This window comes from Balaenoptera borealis, assembly GCF_965194805.1.
Source record: "Balaenoptera borealis genome assembly, chromosome: 4".
NCBI lineage: Eukaryota > Metazoa > Chordata > Mammalia > Artiodactyla > Balaenopteridae > Balaenoptera > Balaenoptera borealis.
The window spans coordinates 44,772,805-44,795,196 of NC_138861.1; the positions used below are offsets into that span (position 1 = coordinate 44,772,805).

The 22,392-nt window shown below is 38.3% G+C and overlaps 1 protein-coding gene across 1 annotated transcript; it reads right to left on the reverse strand.

Moving 5' to 3' along the window:
- Positions 1–14,277: 14,277 nt before the first annotated feature.
- Positions 14,278–22,172, reverse strand: FGA (fibrinogen alpha chain). The gene is made up of 6 exons (XM_082391586.1): positions 22,055–22,172; positions 20,040–20,165; positions 19,073–19,256; positions 17,836–17,981; positions 15,980–17,249; positions 14,278–15,194 (listed from the first exon to the last, which is right to left on the reverse strand). Exons 1-6 carry the CDS (start codon positions 22,106–22,108, stop codon positions 14,485–14,487), a joined length of 2,490 nt encoding a protein of 829 aa, XP_082247712.1. The 5' UTR covers positions 22,109–22,172; the 3' UTR covers positions 14,278–14,484.
- Between the last annotated feature and the right edge of the window lie 220 nt (positions 22,173–22,392).

Below are 22,392 nucleotides of genomic sequence, written 5' to 3' on the forward strand. Positions count from 1 at the left end.
AAAGAAATGAAGGAAATGATAGAAAACATCAATAAAATTAAAGCTGCGTGTTTGAGAAGTTGAACAAAATTGATAAACCATTAGCCAGACTCATGAAGAAAAAAAGGGAGAAGACTCAAACCAATAGAATTAGAAATGAAAAAGGAGAAGTAACAACTGACACTGCAGAAATACAAAGGATCATGAGAGATTACTACAAGCAACTATATGCCAATAAAATGGACAACCTGGAAGAAATGGACAAATTCTTAGAAATGCACAACCTTCCAAGACTAAACCAGGAAGAAATAGAAAATATGAACAGACCAATCACAAGCACTGAAATTGAAACTGTGATTAAAAATATTCCAACAAACAAAATTCCAGGACCAGATGGATTCACAGGTGAATTCTATCAAACATTTAGAGAAGACCTAACACCTATCCTTCTCAAACTCTTCCAAAATATAGCAGAGGGAGTAACACTCCCAAAGTCATTCTATGAGGTCACCATCACCCTGATACCAAAACCAGACAAATATGCCACAAAGAAAGAAAAACTACAAGCCAATTTCACTGATGAATATAGATGCAAAAATCCTCAACAAAATACTAGCAAACAGAATCCAACAGCACATTAAAATGATCATACACCACGATCAAGTGGGGTTTATCCCAGGAATGCAAGGATTCTTCAACATATGCAAATCAATCAATGTGATATACCATATCAACAAATTGAAGGAGAAAACCCATATGATCATCTCAATAGATGCAGAGAAAGCTTTCCACAAAGTTCAACACCGATTTATGAAAAAAACCCTCCAGAAAGTAGGCATAGAGGGAAATTTCCTCAACATAATAAAGGTCATATATGACAAACCCACAGCAAACATTGTCCTCAATGGTGAAAAATTGACACCATTTCCACTAAGATCAGGAACAAGACAAGGTTGCCCACTCTCACCACTATTATTCAACATAATTTGGGAAATTTGAGCCACAGCAAGCAGAGATGAAAAAGAAATAAAAGTAATCCAAATTGGAAAAGAAGTAAAGCTGTCACTGTTTGCAGATGACATGATACTATACATAGAGAATCCTAAAGATGCTACTAGAAAACTACTAGAGCTAATCAATGAATTTGGTAAAGTAGCAGGATACAAAATTAATGCAGAGAAATTTCTAGCATTCCTATACACTAATGATGGAAAATCTGAAAGTGAAATTAAGAAAAAAACTCCCATTTACCATTGCAACAAATAGAATAAAATATCTAGGAATAACCGTACATAAGGAGAGAAAAGATCTGTATGCAGAAAATTATAAGACACAGATGAAAGAAATTAAAGATGATACAAATAGATGGAGAGATATACCATGTTCTTGGATTGGAAGAATCAACGTTGTGAAAATGACTCTACTACCCAAAGCAATCTACAGATTCAATGCAATCCCTATTAAACTACCAGTGGCATTTTTCACAGAACTAGAACAAAAAATTTCACAATTTGTATGGAAACACAAAAGACCCCGAATAGCCAAAGCAATCTTGAGAAAGAAAAACGGAGCTGGAGGAATCAGGCTCCTGCACTTCAGAGTATCCTACAAAGCTACAGTAATCAAGAAAGTATGGTACTGGCACAAAAACAGAAATATAGATCAATGGAATAGGATAGAAAGCCCAGAGGTAAATGCACGCACATATGGTCACCTTATTTTTGGTAAAGGAGGCAAGAATATACAGCGGAGAAAAGACAGCCTCTTCAATAAGTGGTGCTGTGAAAACTGGGCAGGTACATGTAAAAGTATGAAATTAGATCACTCTTTAACACCATACAAAAAAATAAACTCAAAATGGATTAAACACCTAAATGTAAGTCCAGACACTATCAAACTCTTAGCGGAAAACATAGGCAGAACACTCTATGACATAAATCACAGCAAGATCCTTTTTGACCCACCTCCTAGAGAAATGGAAATAAAAACAAAAATAAACAAATGGGATCTAATGAAACTTAAAAACTTTTGCACAGCAAAGAAAACCATAAACAAGACCAAAGGACAACCCTCAGAATGGGAGAAAATATTTGCAAATGAAGCAACTGACAAAGGATTAACCTCCAAAACATACAAGCAACACATGCAGCTCAATATCAAAAAAACAAACAACCCAATCCAAGAATGGGCAGAAGACCTAAATAGACATTTCTCCAAAGAAGATATACAGATTGCCAACAAACACATGAAAGAATGCTCAACATCATTAATCATTAGAGAAATGCAAATCAAAACACATTGATAGGGCTTCCCTGGTGGCACAGTGGTTGAGAATCTGCCTGCTAATGCAGGGGACACGGGTTCGAGCCCTGGTCTGGGAAGATCCCACATGCCGCAGAGCAACTGGGCCCGTGAGCCACAACTACTGAGCCTGTGCGTCTGGAGCCTGTGCTCCACAACAGGAGAGGCCATGATAGTGAGAGGCCCGCACACCGCGATGAAGAGTTGCCCCCACTTGCCACAACTAGAGAAAGCCCTAGCACAGAAATGAAGATGCAACATAGCAATCAATAAAAAAAAAAAAGACTCCTCATTTCCTCCTCTTCCCCTTTAAAAAAAAAAAACACAATGAAATATCATCTCACACCAATCAGAATGGCCATCATTAAAAAATCTACAAACAATAAATGTTGGAGAGGGAGTGGAGAAAAGGGAACCCTCTTGCACTGTTGGGAATGTAAATTGATACAGCCACTATGGAGAACAGTATGGAGGTTCCTTAAAAAAGTAAAAATAGAACTGCCATACCACCCAGCAACCCCAGCACTGGGAATATACCCTGAGAAAACCATAATTGAAAAATAGTCATGTACCACAACAATGTTCATTGCAGCTGTATTTACAATAGCCAAGGCATGGAAGCAACCTAAGTGTCCATCAACAGATGAATGGATAAAGAAGATGTGGCACATACAAACAATGGAATATTACCTGCCATAAAATGAAACGAAATTGAGTTATTTGTAGTAAGGTGGATGGACCTAGAGTCTGTCATACAGTGTACAGTAAGTCAGAAAGAGAAAAACAAATACTGTATGCTAACACATATATATGGAATCTAAAAAAAAAAAAAAAATGCTCCTGAAGAAACTAGGGGCAAGACAGGAATAAAAACACAGACCTACTAGAGAATGGACTTGAGGATATGGGGAGGGGGAAGGGTAAGCTGGGACAAAGTGAGAGAGTGGCATGGACATATATACACTACCAAACGTAAAATAGCTACCTAGTGGGAAGCAGCCGCATAGCACAGGGAGATCAGCTCTGTGTTTTGTGACCACCTAGAGGGGTGGGATAAGGAGGGTGAGAGGGAGGGAGACGCAAGAGGGAAGAGATATGGGAACATATGTATATGTATAACTGATTCACTTTGTTAAAAAGCAGAAACTGGGCTTCCCTGGTGGCACAGTGGTTGAGAATCTGCCTGCTAATGCAGGGGACACGGGATCGAGCCCTGGTCTGGGAAGATCCCACATGCTGCGGAGCAACTAGGCCCGTGAGCCACAATTACTGAGCCTGCGCGTCTGGAACCTGTGCTCCACAACAAGAGAGGCCGCAATAGTGAGAGGCCTGCGCACCGCAATTAAGAGTGGCCCCCGCCTGCCACAACTAGAGAAGGCCCTCGCACAGAAACGAAGACCCAACACAGCCAAAAATAAATAAATAAATTTAAAAATTAAAAAAACCAAAAATACCAAAAGGGGTGGATTTGGTCACGGTTTCTGAATCTGGGCTCAGTGAAGTTTTAAAAAATAAATAAATAAATAAATAAAAAGCAGAAACTAACACACCATTGGAAAGCAATTATACACCAATAAAGTTGTTAAAAAAAAAACCCATCTGTTCAATCATGGAGTAGGTGAGTGATTTTTTTTTTAAATTTAATTTTATTTATTTTTTTATACAGCAGGCTCTTACTACTCATCAATTTTATACACATCAGTGTATACATGTCAATACCAATCACCCAATTCATCACACCACCATCCCCACCACCCCGCTGATTTCCCCCCTTCGTGTTCATACGTGTGTTCTCTACATTTGTGTCTCAACTTCTGCCCTGCAAACCAGTTCATGTGTACCATTTTTCTAGGTTCTACATACATGCATTAATATACGATATTTGTTTTTCTCTTTCTGACTTACTAAACCCTGTATGACAGTCTCTAGATCCACCCACATCTCAACAAATGACTCAATTTTGTCCCTTTTTATGGCTGAGTAATATTCCATTGTATATATGTACCACTTCTTCTTTATCCATTCGTCTGTTGATGGGCATTTAGGTTGCTTCCATGACCTGGCTATTGTAAATAGAGCTGCAATGAACATTGGGGTGCATGCGTCTTTTTTTTTTTTTTTTGGGGTTTTTTTTTTTTTTTAAACATCTTTATTGAAGTATAATTGCCTTACAATGGTGTGTTAGCTTCTGCTTTATAACAAAGTGAATCAGTTATACATATACAATATGTTCCCATTTCTCTTCCCTCTCGCATCTCGCTCCCTCCCACCCTCCCCATCCCACCCCTCTAGGTGGTCACAAAGCACCGAGCTGATCTCCCTGTGCTATGCGGCTGCTTCCCACTAGCTATCTATTTTACATTTGGTAGTGTATATATGTCCATGACACTCTCTTACCCTGTCACATCTCACCTCACCCTCTCCCCATATCCTCAAGTCCATTCTCTAGTAGGTCTGTGTCTTTATTCCCGTCTTGCCACTAGGTTCTTCATGGCCTTTTTTTTTTCCTTAGATTCTGTATATATGTGTTAGCATACTGTATTTGTTTTTATCTTTCTCACTTACTTCACTCTGTATGACAGACTCTAACTCCATCCACCTCATTACAAATACCTCCATTTCATTTCTTTTTATGGCTGAGTAATATTCCATTGTATATATGTGCCACATCTTCTTTATCCATTCATCTGTTGATGGACATTTAGGTTGCTTCCATGTCCTGGCTATTGTAAATAGAGCTGCAATGAACATTGTGGTACATGACACTTTTTGACCTATGGTTTTCTCAGGGTATATGCCCAGTAGTGGGATTGCTGGATCATATGGTATTTCTATTTTTAGTTTTTTAAGGAACCTCCATACTGTTCTCCATAGTGGCTGTATCAATTTACATTCCCACCAACAGTGCAAGAGGGTTCCCTTTTCTCCACACCCTCTCCAGCATTTTTTGTTTGTAGAATTTCTGATGATGCCCATTCTAACTGGTGTGAGGTGATACCTCATTGTAGTTTCGATTTGCATTTCTCTAATAATTAGTGATGTTGAACAGCTTTTCATGTGCTTCTTGGCCATCAGTATGTCTTCTTTGGAGAAATGTCTATTTAGGTCTTCTGCCCATTTTTGGATTGGGTTTTTTGTTTCTTTAATATTGAACTGCATGGGCTGTTTATATATTTTGGAGATTAATCCTTTGTCCGTTATTCATTTGCAAATATTTTCTCCCATTCTGAGGGTTGTCTTTTCCCCTTGTTTATGGTTTCCTTTTCTCTGCAAAAGCTTTTAAATTTTATTAGATCCCATTTGTTTATTTTTGTTTTTATTTCCATTACTCTAGGAGGTGGATCAAAAAAGATCTTGCTGTGATTTATGTCAAAGAGTTCTTCCGGGCTTCCCTGGTGGCGCAGTGGTTGAGAATCTGCCTGCCAATGCAGGGAACACGGGTTCGAGCCCTGGTCTGGGAAGATCCCACATGCCGTGGAGCAACTAGGCCCGTGAGCCACAATTACTGAGCCTGCGCATCTGGAGCCTGTGCTCGGCAACAAGAGAGGCCGCGATAGTGAGAGGTCTGCACACTGCGATGAAGAGTGGCCCCCACTTGCTGCAACTGGAGAAAGCCCTTGCACAGAAACAAAGACCCAACACAGCCATAAATAAATAAATAAAATTATTTTAAAAAATAAAGAGTGTTCTTCCTATGTTTTCCTTTAAGAGTTTTATAGTGTCCAGTCTTAAATTTAGGTCTCTAATCCATTTTGAGTATATTTTTGTGTATGATGTTAGGGAGTTTTCTACTTTCATACTTTTGCATGTAGCTGTCCAGTTTTCCTAGCACCACTTATTAAAGAGACTGTCTTTTCTCCATTGTATATCCTTGTCTCCTTTGTCATAGATTAGTTGACCATAGGTGCATGGGTTTATCTCTGGGCTTTCTATCCTGTTCCATTGATCCATATTTCTGTTTTTGTGCCAGTACCATACTGTCTTTATTACTGTAGCTTTGTAGTATAGTCTGAAGTCAGGGAGTCTGGTTCCTCCAGCTCCGTTTTTTCCCCTCAAGACTGCTTTGGCTATTCGGGGTCTTATGTGTCTCTGTACAAATTTTAAAATTTTTTGTTCTAGTTCCGTGAAAAATGCCGTTGGTAATTTGATAGGGATTGCACTGAATCTGTAGATTGCTTTGGGTAGTATAGTCATTTTCACAATATTGATTCTTCTAATCCAAGAACATGGTATATCTCTCCATCTGTTGGTATCATCTTTAATTTCTTTCATCAGCGTCTTATAATTTTCTGCATACAGGTCTTTTGTCTCCCTAGGTAGGTTTATTCCTAGGTATTTTATTCTTTTCGTTGCAATGGTAAATGGGATTGTTTCTTTAATTTCACTTTCAGATTTTCCATCATTAGTGTATAGGAATGCAAGAGATTTCTGTGCATTAATTTTGTATCCTGCAACTTTACCAAATTCATTGATTAGCTCTAGTAGTTTTCTGGTGGCATTTTTAGGATGCTCTATGTATAATATCATGTCCTCTGAAAACGGTGACAGTTTTAGTTCTTCTTTTCCAATTTGTATTCCTTTTATTTCTTTCTCTTCTCTGATTGCCGTGGCTAGGACTTCCAAAACTATGTTGAATAATAGCAGTGAGAGTGGACATCCTTGTCTTGTTCCTCATCGTAGAGAAAATGCTTTCAGTGTTTCACCATTGAGAATGATGTCTGCTGTGGGTTTGTCATAAATGGCCTTCATTATGTTGAGGTAGGTTCCCTCTATGCCCACTTTCTGGAGAGTTTTTATCATAAATGGGTGTTGAATTTTGTCAAAAGTTTTTCTGAATCTATTGAGGTGATCATATGGTTTTTATTCTTCAATTTGTTAATATGTTGTATCACATTGATTGATTTGTGTATATTGAAGAATCCTTGCTTCCCTGGGATAAATCTCACTTGATCATGGTGTATGATCCTTTTAATGTGTTGTTGGATTCTGTTTGCTAGTATTTCGTTGAGAATTTTTGCATCTATATTCATCAATGATATTGGTCTGTTATTTTCTTTTTTTTGTAGTATCTTTTTCTGGTTTTGGTATCAGGGTGATGGTGGCCTCATAGAATGAGTTTGGGAGTGTTCCTTCCTCTGCAATTTTTTGGAAGAGTTTGAGGAGGATGGGTGTTAGCTCTTCTCTAAATGTTTGATAGAATTCACCTGTGAAGCCATGTGGTCCTGGAATTTTGTTTGTTGGAAGATTTTTAATCACAGTTTCAATTTCATCACTTGTGATTGGTCTGTTCATATTTTCTGTTTCTTCCTGGTTCAGTCTTGGAGGTTTATACCTTTCTAAGTATTTGTCCATTTCTTCGAGGTTGTCCATTTTATTGGCATAGAGTTATTTGTAGTAGTCGCTTAGGATGCTTTGTATTTCTGCAGGGGCTGTTGTAACTTCTCCTTTTTCATTTCTAATTTTATTCATTTGCGTCCTCTCCCTTTTTTTCTTGATGAGTCTGACTAATGGTTATCAACTTTGTTTATCTTCTCAGAGAAACAGCTTTTAGTTTTATTGATCTGTCCTATCATTTTCTTTGTTTCTATTTCATTTATTTCTAATGTGATCTTTATAATTTCTTTCCTTCTGCTACCTTGGGGTTTAGTTTGTTCTTCTTTTTGTAGTTCCTTTACGTGTAAGGTTAGATTGTTTACTTGAGATTTTTCTTGTTTCTTGGGGTAGGCCTGTATAGCTATAAAGTTCCCTCTTAGAACTGCTTTTCTGCATCCTATAGGTTTTGGATCATCGTGTTTTCATTGTCATTTGTCTCTAGGTAATTTTTGATTTCCTCTTTGATTTCTTCAGTGATCTCTTGGTTATTTATTAACGTATTGTTTAGCCTCAATGTGTTTGTGTTTTTTACATTTTTTTCTCTCTAATTGATTCCTAATCTCACAGCGTTGTGGTCAGAAAAGATGCTTGATATGATTTCAATTTTCCTAAATTTTGCGAGGCTTGATTTGTGACTCCAGATGTGATCAACCTGGAGAATGTTCCATGTGCATTTGAGAAGAAAGTGTATTCTGCCACTTTTGGGTGGAATGTTCTATAAATATCAATTAGATCAATCTGCTCTATTGTGTCATTTAAAGCTTCTGTTTCCTTATTTATTTTCATTTTGGATGATCTGTCCATTGGTGTAAGTGAGGTGTTAAAGTCTCGCACTATTATTGTGTTACTGTCAATTTCCTCTTTTATAGCTGTTAGCAGTTGCCTTATGTATTGAGGTGCTCCTATGTTGGGTGCATATATATTTATAATTGTTATATCTTCTTCTTGGAATGATCCCTTGATCATTATGTAGTGTCTTCCTTGTCTCTTGTAACATCCTTTATTTTAAAGTCTATTTTATCTGATATGAGTTTTGCTACTCCAGCTTTCTTTTGATTTCCATTTGCATGGAATATCTTTTTCCATTCCCTCACTTTCATTCTGTATGTGTCCCTAGGTCTGAAGTGGGTCTCTTGTAGACAGCATATATATGGGTCTTGTTTTTGTATCCATTCAGCAAGCCTGTGTCTTTTGGTTGGAGGATTTAATCCATTCACGTTTAAGGTAATTATCGATATGTATGTTCCTATGACCATTTTCTTAATTGTTTTGGGTTTGTTTTTGTAGGTTCTTTTCTTCTCTTGTGTTTCCCACTTAGAGAAGTTCCTTTAGCATTTGTTGTAGAGCTGGTTTGGTGGTGCTGAATTCTCTTAGCTTTTGCTTGTCTGTAAAGCTTTTGATTTCTCCATCAAATCTGAATGAGATCCTTGCTGGGTAGAGTAATCTTGGTTGTAGGTTCTTCCCTTTCATCACTTTAAGTATATCATGCCACTCCCTTCTGGCTTGTAGAGTTTCTGCTGAGAAATCAGCTGTTAACCTTATGGGAGTTCCCTTGTGTATTATTTGTTGTTTTTCCCTTGCTGCTTTCAATAATTGTTCTTTGTCTTTAATTTTTGCCAATTTGATTACTATGTGTCTCGACGTGTTTCTCCTTGGGTTTATCCTGTATGGGACTTGCTGCGCTTCTTGGACTTGGGTGGCTATTTCCTTTCCCATGTTAGGGATGTTTTCAACTATAATCTCTTCAAATATTTTCTCTGGTCCTTTCTCTCTCTCTTCTCCTTCTGGGACCCCTATAATGTGAATGTTGTTGCATTTAATGTTGTCCCAGAGGTCTCTTAGTCTGTCTTCATTTCTTTTCATTCTTTTTTCTTTAGTCTGTTCTGCAGCAGTGAATTCCACCATTCTGTCTTCCAGGTCACTTATCCGTTCTTCTCCCTCAGTTATTCTGCTATTGATTCCTTCTAGTGTAGTTTTCATTTCAGTTATTGCATTGTTCATCTCTGTTTTTTTGTTCTTTATTTCTTCTAGGTCTTTGTTAAACATTTCTTGCATCATCTCGATCTTTGCCTCCATTCTTTTTCCGAGGTCCTGGATCATCTTCAGTATCATTATTCTGAATTCTTTTTCTGGAAGGTTGCCTATCTCCACTTCATTTAGTTGTTTTTCTGGGGTTTTATCTTGTTCCTTCATCTGGTACATAGCCCTCTCTGCCTTTTCATCCTGTGTATCTTTCTTTGAATGTGGTTTTTGCTCCACAGGCTGCAGGATTGTAGTTTTTCTTGCTTCTGCTGTCTGCCCTCTGGTGGATGAGGCTATCTAAGGTGATTCGTTCTTGTTCAGGGCAGGAGACACTAGGAATGAGCACTGCCTTAAAGGAATCCACAATCTGGTGCCATAATAACATAAACAAATGTGGCAGAGTTAGAGATGTACTGTGTTATTTTTGAGATGTACACAAAATCTCTTAGGGCTCAGGGAACAATTCCTGGTCCTATGTTCTGTGGTGGGCATTAAGGAAAGGGTAACAGAAGGAACATTGCTGAACTGTATTTTAAGGGATGAAGGGGAGGCTTCTAGGCAGCATAGGGAAAGGCACAGAATCTTTAAAGGAGCTGGTATCCCAATACCAGTGATAAATTCAATGTAATTGAAGTGTAAAGTGAATGATTGTAGAGGCCTAAGGAGATCAATTTGTGAAACAGCTTGTATGCAAAGATAAAACCTTTTAACCCAACCTTAAGATAAGTCCTTAAGCAGGAGAAAGACCTGATTGGATCTATTTTTAAAGGTAATTCCTGGAGGAGGAATGAGCAAAAGAATGGTGGTGAAAGACAACCTACAGACTGGGAGAAAATATTTGCAAACTATGCTACCAACAAGAGATTAATTTCCAAAATATACAAATATCTCATACAGCTTAATATCAAAATAACAAACAATCCAATCCAAAAAAATGGGCAGAAAACCTAAATAGACATTGTCCAAAGAAGACATACAGAAGGCCAATAGGCACATGAAAAGATGCTCAATATTGCTAATTACCAGAGAAATGCAAATCAAAACTACAATGAGATATCACCTCATACCAGTCAGAATGGCCATTATTAAAAAGTCTAAAAATATTAAATGCTGGAGAGGGCGTGGAGAAAAGGGAACCTTCCCACACTGTTGGTGGGAATGTAAATTGGTGTAACCACTATGGAGAACAGTATGGAGGTTCCTTTAAAAACTAAATATAGAGTTACCATATGACCTAGCAATCCCACTCCTGGGCATATATCTAGAGGAAACTCTAACTCAAAAAGATACATGCACCCCAGTGTTCATAGTAGCACTATTTGCAATAGCCAAGACATGGAAGCAACCTAAATGTCCATCAACAGATGAATGGATAAAGGAGATATGGTACATATATATACAATGGAATATTACTCAGCCATAAAAAATAATTAAATAATGCCATTTGCAGCAACATGGGTGGGCCTAGAGATTAACATACTAAATGAAGCAAGTGAGATGGAGAAAGACAAATATTATATGATATTGCTTATATGTGGAATCTAAAAAAATGATACAAATGAACTTATTTACAAAACAGAAATAGACTCACAGACATCGAAAACAAAGTTATGGTTACCAAAGAGGATGAGGCGGGAGAGATAAATTAGGAGTTTGGGATTAACATATACACACAACTATGTATAAAATAGATAAACTACAAGGTCCTATTGTATAGCACAAGGAACTATATTCAATGTCTTCTAATAACTGATGATGGGAAAGAATATGAAAAGGAATATATATATGTATATGCATATATATCTATCTCAATCACTTTGCTGTACACCTGATACTAACAAAGCATTGTGTAAATTGTACTTCAATAAAAAAATAAAGAATGGTAGTAAAGTGAGAGGTTAAGAGACTGTTAAACAGTTCAAATTAGAAAAGATTAACACAAGATAACATAAGAGCATAAAAGTGTTGTAAGAATGGCTATTTTTAGAGTAGAAGATGGTTTGGGAGTAGATCAAATAATTGATTTAAAAGAAGAGTGGAAGCTGAGAAGGAGCCCAAGTTTTCTAGATTAGGAAACAGGAGAGCTAATGAGTCCTCTGACTAGGGTAAGAAATAGAGAGATACAATAGGTTTTGATGGGAAGGTAATTAGTTAATCTTAGATTAATGAGAAATATCTAACTGGATGTGTTCAGTATGAGTTGAAAATACGGATCTGAAGGTCAGGGCTGAAGTTTTAGATTAAGTTATCATCAGCCTATTGATGGTAATTGGATCTGTAGTGATTGTCAAATCATCCAAGGAGAAAATATACTCACTTGCAGAGTGAGGAAAGATGGACTGCTAATTGCGTCCCTCAACCTCTATCCTCCCTCTCCTCCTAATTTTAATCTTGTGTCTAAGCGAACAGGCAAGGCGTCTTGACTTCTCCAGCAGCTTGGCCTGTGTGGCTTATGGGACATAGAGGATGTGCTCTATGGAATGTCCTGGAAAGTTTCTTAAGAGAGTCAAGGCACTCCTTTCTCTTCTGTCTCTCTTCCAGATTGCCCAGGACAGAATGTTTGGGACATGATGTAAACTTGAGGATGGAAGTTATTTATTACGATGCAGGCTTCCTAAAGACACCATGGGAACATATTCTTGTAGAGTTTTCCATCTTATTTAAGCCACTTGTGTCAAACCTAATCCCAACTAATAAAAATGAGTACTAATGTTATTGCAGTGAGAAACTCCTACATTTAAGGAGTGATCTGAGAAGGAATTGCCAGTTGCAAAGACTGAGAAAGGTGAGACAGAAGGGCATGGCATACTAGAAAGCAAGAGAGAAATACAGCTTGAAGAGGTAGATGGAGACAATGGTGGCAGATGTTTGAAAAAGATCAGGCAGAAGGGACTTGAATATAGGACCTTAAATTTAGAACTCCAAAGTTCCTGTTGACTTTTAAGAGAGCAATTTCAAGACAGTGGTAACCAAGCGAAAGCTAAGTTAAAGTGGACTTCTATGTGAATGAGAGTCAGAGGCTGAATTAGTATTTAATTTCAGGAATTAGGGAAATAGGGCAATAGGTTAAAGATAAGATAAAGTGGAAAAAGAGATGTTTGGTGTCTTTTCTCACGACCAAACTGTATCTCCAATTATCATGATTCTGCTAATATTAGCTATTGTTTATTAAATTAAGAGGTTGCTTATTCTTTGCTAATAAACTCAAAGCCTTCAAAATAAATGAGAAATGAATGGCTCTTCACAATCAAAGTTGATTTCATTTTGGGACCCAATTCTGTTCCTAATAGTGTGATATTCTGGAAAATAAAATACTTCCTACTTCCAACTCCAATTCTGTGGAGGCAGATGTGTGGGTGTAAAGGTGGTAGGCAGAGAAATACTATGGCACTCTAATGTCTGAAATGAATGAAAATCCTTTCAATTTTGAAGAAGTTCATATCCATTTATACAAAGATGTGGGGGACGTCACTTATTTGTATGAAGGGTTTTCAACAGCACATAAGGAAATGCAAGAACACTGGGGCTTCATATGTGACTCATTTGCAAGCTCTTTTGCTCACCTTTTTTCTGCTCCCCAGGCACTGGACAAGAGCCCTGGCATCTTTCCTTCTTCTCACCCCTCCTGCCTCCCTCCTTCTTCTTCTCCCTCTCTTCCTTCCTTCCTTCCTTCCTTCCTTCCTTCCTTCCTTCCTTCCTTCCTTCCCTCCTTCCCCTTCTTTCCTTCCTAGGAGAAAGGATGCATTTACATTAGGATAGAAACTTTGCAAGTGAGGGCAATGTACTGGGATCCCAATATGCTTGGAATATTTTAATACATTTCCAAGGGTAAGTGGCAAGTGGTTCTCACTAGAAGAAAATGTGAGTTAAAAATTGGGGCCAGGAGCCAAGTTCACCAAGATCAAAGATGATCTATTTTTAGATCAAATAAAATACTGACCAATGTCAATATGTTGAATTTATGGATATGGCATAGATCATATTTAGTGAGATGGTTTCAAACGAATGTCTTACTTTAATAACAAGTATTACATCACAGGATATACTTTATGATTGGTGAAAAATGAAGTCAGACGAATGTTGTGGGGATTTTTTATTAATGTGTAAGTTCAATGTTTTTGGACTACTTGTAAATATTTAAAAGATTTTAAATGCTTTTTTTCCGTGTATTTTTCTGCAAGAAATTGGTTAGACTCTGGGGAAAAAATTCGATGTGCATTATGGTCTTCATTGGAAGACTTAAGAAGTAGATAGATCTCTATTTCTGTTAGGAAAGAATGCTTCTCCTGCCTTGCTGGATTTGCTTGCCAACAGAAGAAATGAATGTACTTAGTAACTTGTAAATTCCTATACAAAGCCCAGCCAGTGTTCAGTTCAATGATTCATAACTTAAGATATTGGTTTAAAACCGTTCAAGTAGAATGGATGAAATTACTTTTTTACTTTACAATGACCCCATGACTTTGGGTGGTGTGGGAAATGGAGACGTTCTCAGAAAGCCACTCTAAGTGTTGCAGAGAGGACCTTCCACTCAACTCCCCCTTCCTGATGTACCGAGTGTCCCTTGGTGCATTTTAATAAAAATTTTAAAACCCACAGAGCTATTTTAAAGCTTAAAAATTCATATAACTTTATTTTTTAAAGCACTAATATGTCTCAGTTACATTTAGCTACAGTACAAAGAATAATAAAATAGCACCCGAGAAGTTTTAGTAGGCTATAAAGAATCTCGACTCCTATCTCCTCCTTATTTTTTTCTCCTCTTCACTAAACACAGAAACAGAGTGCTCTCACTGCCACTCCTTCAGCCTATTGTGTCCCAAAGGGCCGGATTTTCATGCGAACAGCCCTGAGGGAATAATCGGCACCTCTGAAGGGGACCCAGACCACTCCATTCTCAATCTCATAGGGACTGTTGTCCCTGGGGTCATAGGAGCCCCCGGGGTAGTAGATGCCATTGAGATTGGCTGCTTGGCAGTTGTTGTACCACCAGCCTCCTCCGTAGACTTCGGCACAGTTGTCTTCCCACTTGTCTGCATCCCTGTCGAAGGTGCTGAAGCGCATGCCAGCATGAGAAGTGTACTCTGTCCCTTCCTCTACAGAACCCTCAATCAGAGCATCACCTGCCGTGCCCTCATAGGAGGAGACCTGCAGGGCATAGCCTTCTGCCTCAGAGCCTACCCTCCAGTGATATTCTGCATAAGCCCCTTTCCCAGCCCAGTCTTCTAATTCAACCCGAAGGATGGAGCCTCTCAGGGTTAGTAAGTGGAGGTATTCGTTGCCTAGCCAGAATTCTCCTTCTCCCTTGTCATTTAGGCTGCCGAAACCTTTCTTGTAGTCTTGCCAGGTCCGGTTAAAATTCAGTGAGCCATCCATTCTTTGCTGGATCAAAAGCCATCCTCCCAAACTGGTCTCTTGATCACAATAAACAGAAAAAATCTTACTGGATCCCGGTAGCTTGATATTGAAAATGCCACTTTGGGCACCTGAAGGATGTGTTTGGAGGGCATCATAACAGTCTAAAAAAAAAAATTAAGCTGGTTGGAAGAACTTACTCTCATTTAACTTTACAAAGTTAAATGGCCCAGATTAAATGAAGGCAGATACTGGCTTTCTTTTCCTCCCTCCCTCCCTCCCTCCCTCCCTTCCTTCCTTCCTTCCTTCCTTCCTTCCTTCCTTCCTTCCTTCCTTCCTTCTTGCATTCCTTCCTTCCCTTTATAGAGAAAGGATGTGCTTACACTGGAATGGAACTTATGCAAGTAAGTAGCATTTTATTTACACATTGCAAGGGGGATTTTTCTCAATGAATTTGGAATTTCACTTGCACATACTGATTAATGGCAAGTAACCAGCAAAGATATATAAGCATCATTTAATACTAATATCACTTGTTTTTAACCTGATCTCAATGTCAACTGAGACATACACTAAAAATATGAATAATCAGTTGAGTGACAATTTCCAATGGCACACATTTTGAATGGTAAAAGAATTTGGTTAAACAAATTTAAAATTGAGTTCCAGAGGGATTCATTCATTCATTCATTTAACATGTATTTATTGAGTGCTGACTCCACACTGCTAGGCATTTGGGAATACAGAGATGAACATGATAGACAAAAAGTCCCTGCCCCCATGGAACTTACAGTCTAGCACAAAAAAATAAGCAAAAACCTGTAATTTCAATAAAGCGTGATAGAGGGCTAAGAAAGAAGTAAAAGGTGCTATGGGAGATACATTGTAGGAGTAATGAACTTAGTCTAGGGGGTCACGGAAGGCTTCCCCAAAGGAGAAGTGCGGATACCTCTGGCAGGGCGAGTTTTAGCATGGCCTCTCTTGGTGGCATGTGCTCCTTTGAAGCCAAGATCCTCTTCACTTCCGGCCTCATCTGCCATTTTATAGCCCTTGCTTTCAAACGTGGAGCCTCCTCTGTTGATAGTCATGCTACTGCTTGCAAACTCTTTGCCATGACTTGAAGTTTTACTACTGGAAGAGACCTCAGGTATGCCGCGGTGGTGAGAGCCGATATCCCCTAAGTCTGAGCCCATAGAATGGATCTTACTGTCAAGCTCTTTTAACGTAGAGGAGAAAAAACCATCATTGTGCCTACGAAAGAAATCATCTAGGCTACCCCTGCCAGGCAAGTGCAAGTCCAAATCTGTGTCACTACAGTCAGAACCATCTTCAGAGTTTACCACTTCTTTGGTTGTTTCTGTGTGACCATCGGCATGTGTAACAGTCCTTGTGATGACTTTAGAGCATGAACGACGAGTGGTGGTTGTGCGACCAGAAGTGACCTTCTCACTACCAATCAGAAGTTCTTTATCTCCTTTAGCAGTGACCAGTTTACCTGTGTGGAGCTCTTTCTTTGTCCCTGGACTTACATTTCCTGACACCTCTTCAAATGTGCCCCAGGGCACATCTGGGTTGGAAGGCCTGATGTTCCCATGCCCTGAGCTATCTGGCCTAAAACTTGCAGACACAGAACTTCCAGAGCCCCAAGTGCCAAAACCTCCGGACTCAGGGCGTCCAGTGTTCCAAGTGCCAGCACTTCCAGGATCAGGATGGCCAGTGTTCCAAATGCCAGCACTTCCAGGATCAGGGTGTCCAGTGTTCCAAGTGCCAGCGTTTCCGGGATCAGGATGGCCAGTGTTCCAAGTGCCAGCACCTCCAGCTCCATAGATCCCAGGATTCACGTTTCCAATACTACCAGTTCCAGGCTTCCTGGGGCTTTCTGGTGTTGATCCTGTTCCATGAGATGCAGAATCTCCTCTGGCATGCCCATCTCCACCAAACCTCTCTAACTCCATTTTCATCTGCTGCATTTCCAGCAGTGCCTTCCACTCTGGAGGGGCCTCCTGAAGCTGGCTCTTGAACTCTCTGGTAATCGGGCCTGGAACTGGCCTCATTTTTATCAGTGGTAAATATTGACTGTCTCTGGAGGGAAGTAAGTCTATGGCAATAACCTGTTCAAGTTGCTTCTGCTGATCTTTATAGTCTTCCAGATCTACTTTATGTTCTAAAGCCCTACTGCATGACCCTTTGCAAGATCGGATCTTAATATCAATGTCCACCTAGAGGGGGAGGGGAAAATAAAGAAAAAAGGTAGCTATAATAAACTAGGTCTATTGAGTTCTTAGTAGTTAATTTATTTTTTGGAAACTGGTTTCATTTCTTTGACTTGGAGACCTACCAACCAATACTTCATTTATGTAGTATCCTCAGTGAAAGAGAGGTTGGGTATTCTAAGGCTGGCCAGGATAAGCAATAGAAACATCTGGATTTATCTTAGAATAGATCAAGAGCAAAGTGCTATTCCCTCTGAAAGGAGACACTGATGATGTGATCCTCTGTGAGACTGAGGCTGAAGACTCAGAGACACAGTGATGTCAGGGACAAGCAGGGGCTGGAATTAGATGCAAGGACTGAGTATTTGCTTTTGAAATTTACCATTTTACGTGCCCTTGGAAATTTTACTTAATAGCACTGAGTTTTTTTCTTCATCTGTAGAGTGGGGGAAATAATACTTACTTTGTAGGTAGATGATGGCTATAACACATTGCTTTACATAGAGTAGGCATTTAATGAATGACTATTGCCTTCCTTTCCCTGCTATTCAAAAACAAAGAAATCTGGGGTCAGAGCCACATAATTACTCACCTCCAGTCGTTTCATATCTATCAGCTGATCCCTGACATTTTTCTGCAGAAGGTGGATATGCTGTACTTGTTCTATAACTTTGCGCTTCAGAATCTCAATTCTCCTTCTCAGATCTTCTGACACTTGGCTAAATGTATTTTCATTGTCTGAAATGGCAAGTATGGGTACTGAAGTAGCTGCTGAGTGATTTGTTTGTAATTGCCAGCAAAAGAAGGAAATTTGCCTATGGATATTCCCCATTTTACTTCTATAATAGTTTGGACATTTAATTTGGGATTTCTAAATCTATTAGGCATTTGATATTTGGACAATATCCTGCAGTCATCCATGGATATCAATTAAGATGCCTTATTAGTAACCCAAATAAATGCAGAAGACAAAAACTCTTTGAAATTTTAAAGGCATAATTGAGATAAAATAATCAGTTTGATTACATTCCAATTATTTCATTATATCCTTAATCAAGGGACGTGAATATATTCTTGGATTTTCTTACTAAAAAGGTTTTCTTCACAGTTATAGATTTGAATTTGTTCCTAAGCTTTTTTTTTAGGTCAACAGGATCATGCACTTGCCAGTTGCTCTTTCACCATCAACTTTAAATTAGCCAAGTGCCTCCCAAGGATATAAAGAGTCAAGGCAAGGTTTCAGGAGCTGAGGCCTTACTAAACTCACTGCCCATGCCCAGAGTGAGTCCAGAGTTTCCTAGTCCTAATGAGACTTAGTCCTAGGCCAATGAGAAAGAGAAAACATGGCTCTATATTTTAAATTAAACAAAACAAAACAAAGCAAAACACTTCATAATAAGCACGGTGGAGTCTGTGGGTTGCACTCCCAGCCCCACCACATGATAGCTTTGCACCTTTGAGCAAGTCCCCTGACCTCTCAGTTTCCTCCTTTGTTAGACAGAAACAGAAGTATCTACTCAAAAGGTAGGGCTCACCTTATTTTCCATGTATATTCTTTAAAAAGAACACACTTAAATTCTAATCTTTAGTCCAAAATGCTGCCTTACTTTGTGACCTTAAAGCAATTCTAAACTAACCTCCTTTATGTGATAAAAATAACAGAAACAAGCCCCTTCCTTAAAATTCAGGGATATCATAAAGGTATATTTTTCTACATAAAGTACTTTGGAATAAAATCACAGTTGTAATAAGGAGACATCATATCTACTTCTGATTTTTGTTGTTTTTGTTGTGTGCTGTAAAGCCAAAGAACTAACTGTAATACTTACTCTTAGAATTGGCAAAATCCCCTCTCAAAATATCCATTATATTCCTGATCAATGTGTTAGACTCCTTATTGTTCTTCTGATAATCAAATAGTGAATTTTTTAGTTTATTTATTCTGTTTGTAAAATCTTGATTGACTTCATCAATCAATCCTTTCATCCTGCAGCCAGAAGGGCATTTGTAGTTCTGGAATGAAGAGGAAAAATTACATTAAGAGTCTATCTCTTGGGAACAGACTTATGGGTGCCAAGCAGGAGGGAGGGTGGGGGGGAGGATCGGGAGTTTGGGATTAGCAGATGCAAGATAGTATATGTAGAATGGATAAACAGCAAGGTCCTACTGTATAGCCCAGGGAACTATATTCAGTATCCTGGGATAAAGTATAATGGAAAAGGATATGAAAAAGAATATATATATATATAAAACTAAGTCACTTTACTATACACTAGAAATTAACACAACATTGTAAATCAACTATACTTCAATAAAATTTTAAAAAATAAAATTAATAAAAGAGTCTATCTCTCTGATCCAGTATAAATTTGAAGGTTTCTATGAACCCCCACTGCTCCCCTCCCCAGTGTCTTCAGGTCATCTCTTGACCTAAACGTAGTTTAAGAGGGCTAGTCAGAGATCTTAAAGAAATTCTGGAATGGGGGTCCACTTAACCATAAATTAGAACCCATGAAATCCAGAGGTCATAATAGTCAGGTTCCTAGTATTTGCCTGAACATACAACTAAAATCCAATCTGTTAATCCCACCAATGACCCAGTGTCTCAGAGGTAATTTAAACAGTGCTCTCAGGACTAAGTTCCTTTCCATCTGTCTTCTTTAATTTGATATGTAAGGAGCTATTAGATTATTTCCCACTGGACAAGTTTTCTGTGACCTAAAGTGTCAGCCTGTGTGCGCTGCCAGCAGCACAGGAAAGGACTGTCCTGCTCTACTCCCTGTGCCTACGGCTCACCCAGTCTTCATCAGAGCAGAAGGGCCAGTTCGACTCTTTGCAGGCAGACTGCTCTTTTTCCACAAGCCTTGGGCCACGCACACCTCCTCCTTCAGCAATAAATTCACCTTCACTGGGATCTGCCGCCTTTAAGGATTCATAAACACACAAAAGAGAGGTCTTTAAGCAGATAAGGAGGAGAAGCTGGCATGCCTGTAAATCCCAAGCAAGGGATCCAAGGGGCTCTGCAAGCTTCAGGTTTCTTATCTTTGGAATGAAAATCCTAATGCCTATTTTGTGGAGTTGTGAGACTGAAGGAGATGAGTGTACAAATCTCAACTGTGTTCTACACTAAACAAGCATTTAATAAATGTTAGGAGTTGTAAAGGATCCATTATAAAAGGAAGATTATTTGAATCAACAAGCTTAGTTAAAAATTACCTTTACATTTTCATTCATGCCTGGAGATAGAAAAATAATGGAAAAACTCAGAGTTCTTTCTCCTCTAACTCCTGTTTTAGTAGGAAAAAACCTACACCATCTTAGCTTCAGGTCTGTCTCTCCTTCAAGTATCCACCACAATGACCTTATGGGTCTATAATTTGAGCAAGTATATACAAGGACACAAATGTAGCCAATTCAGACTCAGAAATGATTTTTGGGTTACTCACATAATAATTTCTTTTTATTTGAAATGAAAAAAAGTACACTGAGAGCAAAAAAAAATGGTCCATGACTGATACTTTTTTTGGAACACCTTATAATTAGAAATACAGATTTTTTTAAAAAATTTCCGTTGTGATCAAGTGAAATAGGATATACAGATATTCTTCCAGCAAGATGTTATATCCTAAGAAATCAATGTTGGTTTTAGGTTTTAGCTATTTTTATTTTGTACCACCAAGTTACAAGGATTTTTATGACTATCAATCTCAGTGGTTTATTCTTATTAGTTAACATTTTCTGTCTCATTCAAAAAAATACCCCAATAATAGTAATATTAACTCAAGAAATCAAGAACAACTTATTTAAATGAACAAGTACAATCTTTTCATCTAAGAAATAAAATCATAAATCAAACATACATTGGAAAAAATGGCACAAAAATAAAAACAGGCAAAAATTAAATATTTATACCAATAAGGGAGAAATAAATGAAACATGCATTATGCAAAGTATAACTTTAACAAATGATATTAGTCTTGTTTCCCATAAAAATGTTTACTTATTATTTGTATAAGGGAAAAAATTATGTTAGAAACACTCTTTAGTTTCTTCTGCTCTGGTATTAGGGTTTATGAGCAATAAAGGAAAAGAAATAAAATGGAATAATTCACAGTCTGGAAGTAATTGAGATTTTGGAACATATTTACCAAGTTTTTATAAGATAGAAGTTGAAAAATCTTGTTGAATGAAGTTTCTCTTCTTTTGCATAGGTTTCTGGAGTCAAACTTTAGGAATTATTGCAATATTTGTAATATCTTAAAAGAATACAATTGCTTCCAAAAAACATATTGCCTATCAATTAATCTCTTCTAATTTTGCTATGTAATATGTTTTCAAAGATAACTAATTTGCTTTTTATTTGTCTTAAAGAAACACAAACACAACCTTTCAGAAAAGCTACATTAAACCACTGTTCTGCTTATTATGGATAAATAGCAATAAAATAATAACTAGGTTAAAAATTCTTATCATAAGAATGTTCTGTTCTGTTAACTAGCAATCCCAAGTCTTTACAGCAACAAAGATGGCAAAAATTTCTTCTCTTTGACAAAATCCAATGTAAGACCAAGCTATAGGTGTTGAAGATTCCCCTGTGAATTTATATACTTTGGTCCCGCTAAGTCTCCCTCTGAGGGTGATATTACCCTGTATTCTTGAGGTGTCAAGCCCATCTAGGGACTTGCCTCCTCTGGCTACAGCTTATAAAGCTAATAGTGTGTGAGGACGTACACATGGCTGACTCAGACCTGCAAGCTCTTTGTGGAATAAACACCAGAGAGAAAGAGAAGAGGAAATAAAGAAGGCCATACCTGAACTGCACCCATCACACTCAGGACCAGGCAGAGGAGCCTCACAGAAACCATCTCTGCCGTGGGTGGGGCTGGCTCAAGAGGAGCACTCCAGCTGAAAGAAAGGAGGACTGCCTTCACGCCGAGTTCCCATCACATTTAAGTCTGCAAGAGGTCTGATTAATCATTATCTTTGTCCCGTTGAGACAGTCAACATGCACCCTGCATCTCTTGCTCCTTCTGTAAAGTTGTTGTCCCAGAAGTTCTTGCTCAATTCCCTAAGCTTGTTTGCTTCAGATAAGCTGTTGCAAAGGTAGCCCAGTTCGTGGAAGATCCCACATTCCAGTAACAGGCTGATT

Excerpts from the sequence above, each read along its gene's own strand:
- FGA (XM_082391586.1), bottom strand. The coding sequence starts at position 22,108 with ATGGTTTCTGTGAGGCTCCTCTGCCTGGTCCTGAGTGTGATGGGTGCA. Across the intron at positions 19,257-20,039 it reads TCTGCTCTGATGAAGACTGG|AACTACAAATGCCCTTCTGG; the intron begins GTGAGCCGTAGG and ends TCTTCATTCCAG. Across the intron at positions 15,195-15,979 it reads TAAAACTCGCCCTGCCAGAG|ACTGTTATGATGCCCTCCAA; the intron begins GTATCCGCACTT and ends TTTTTTTTTTAG.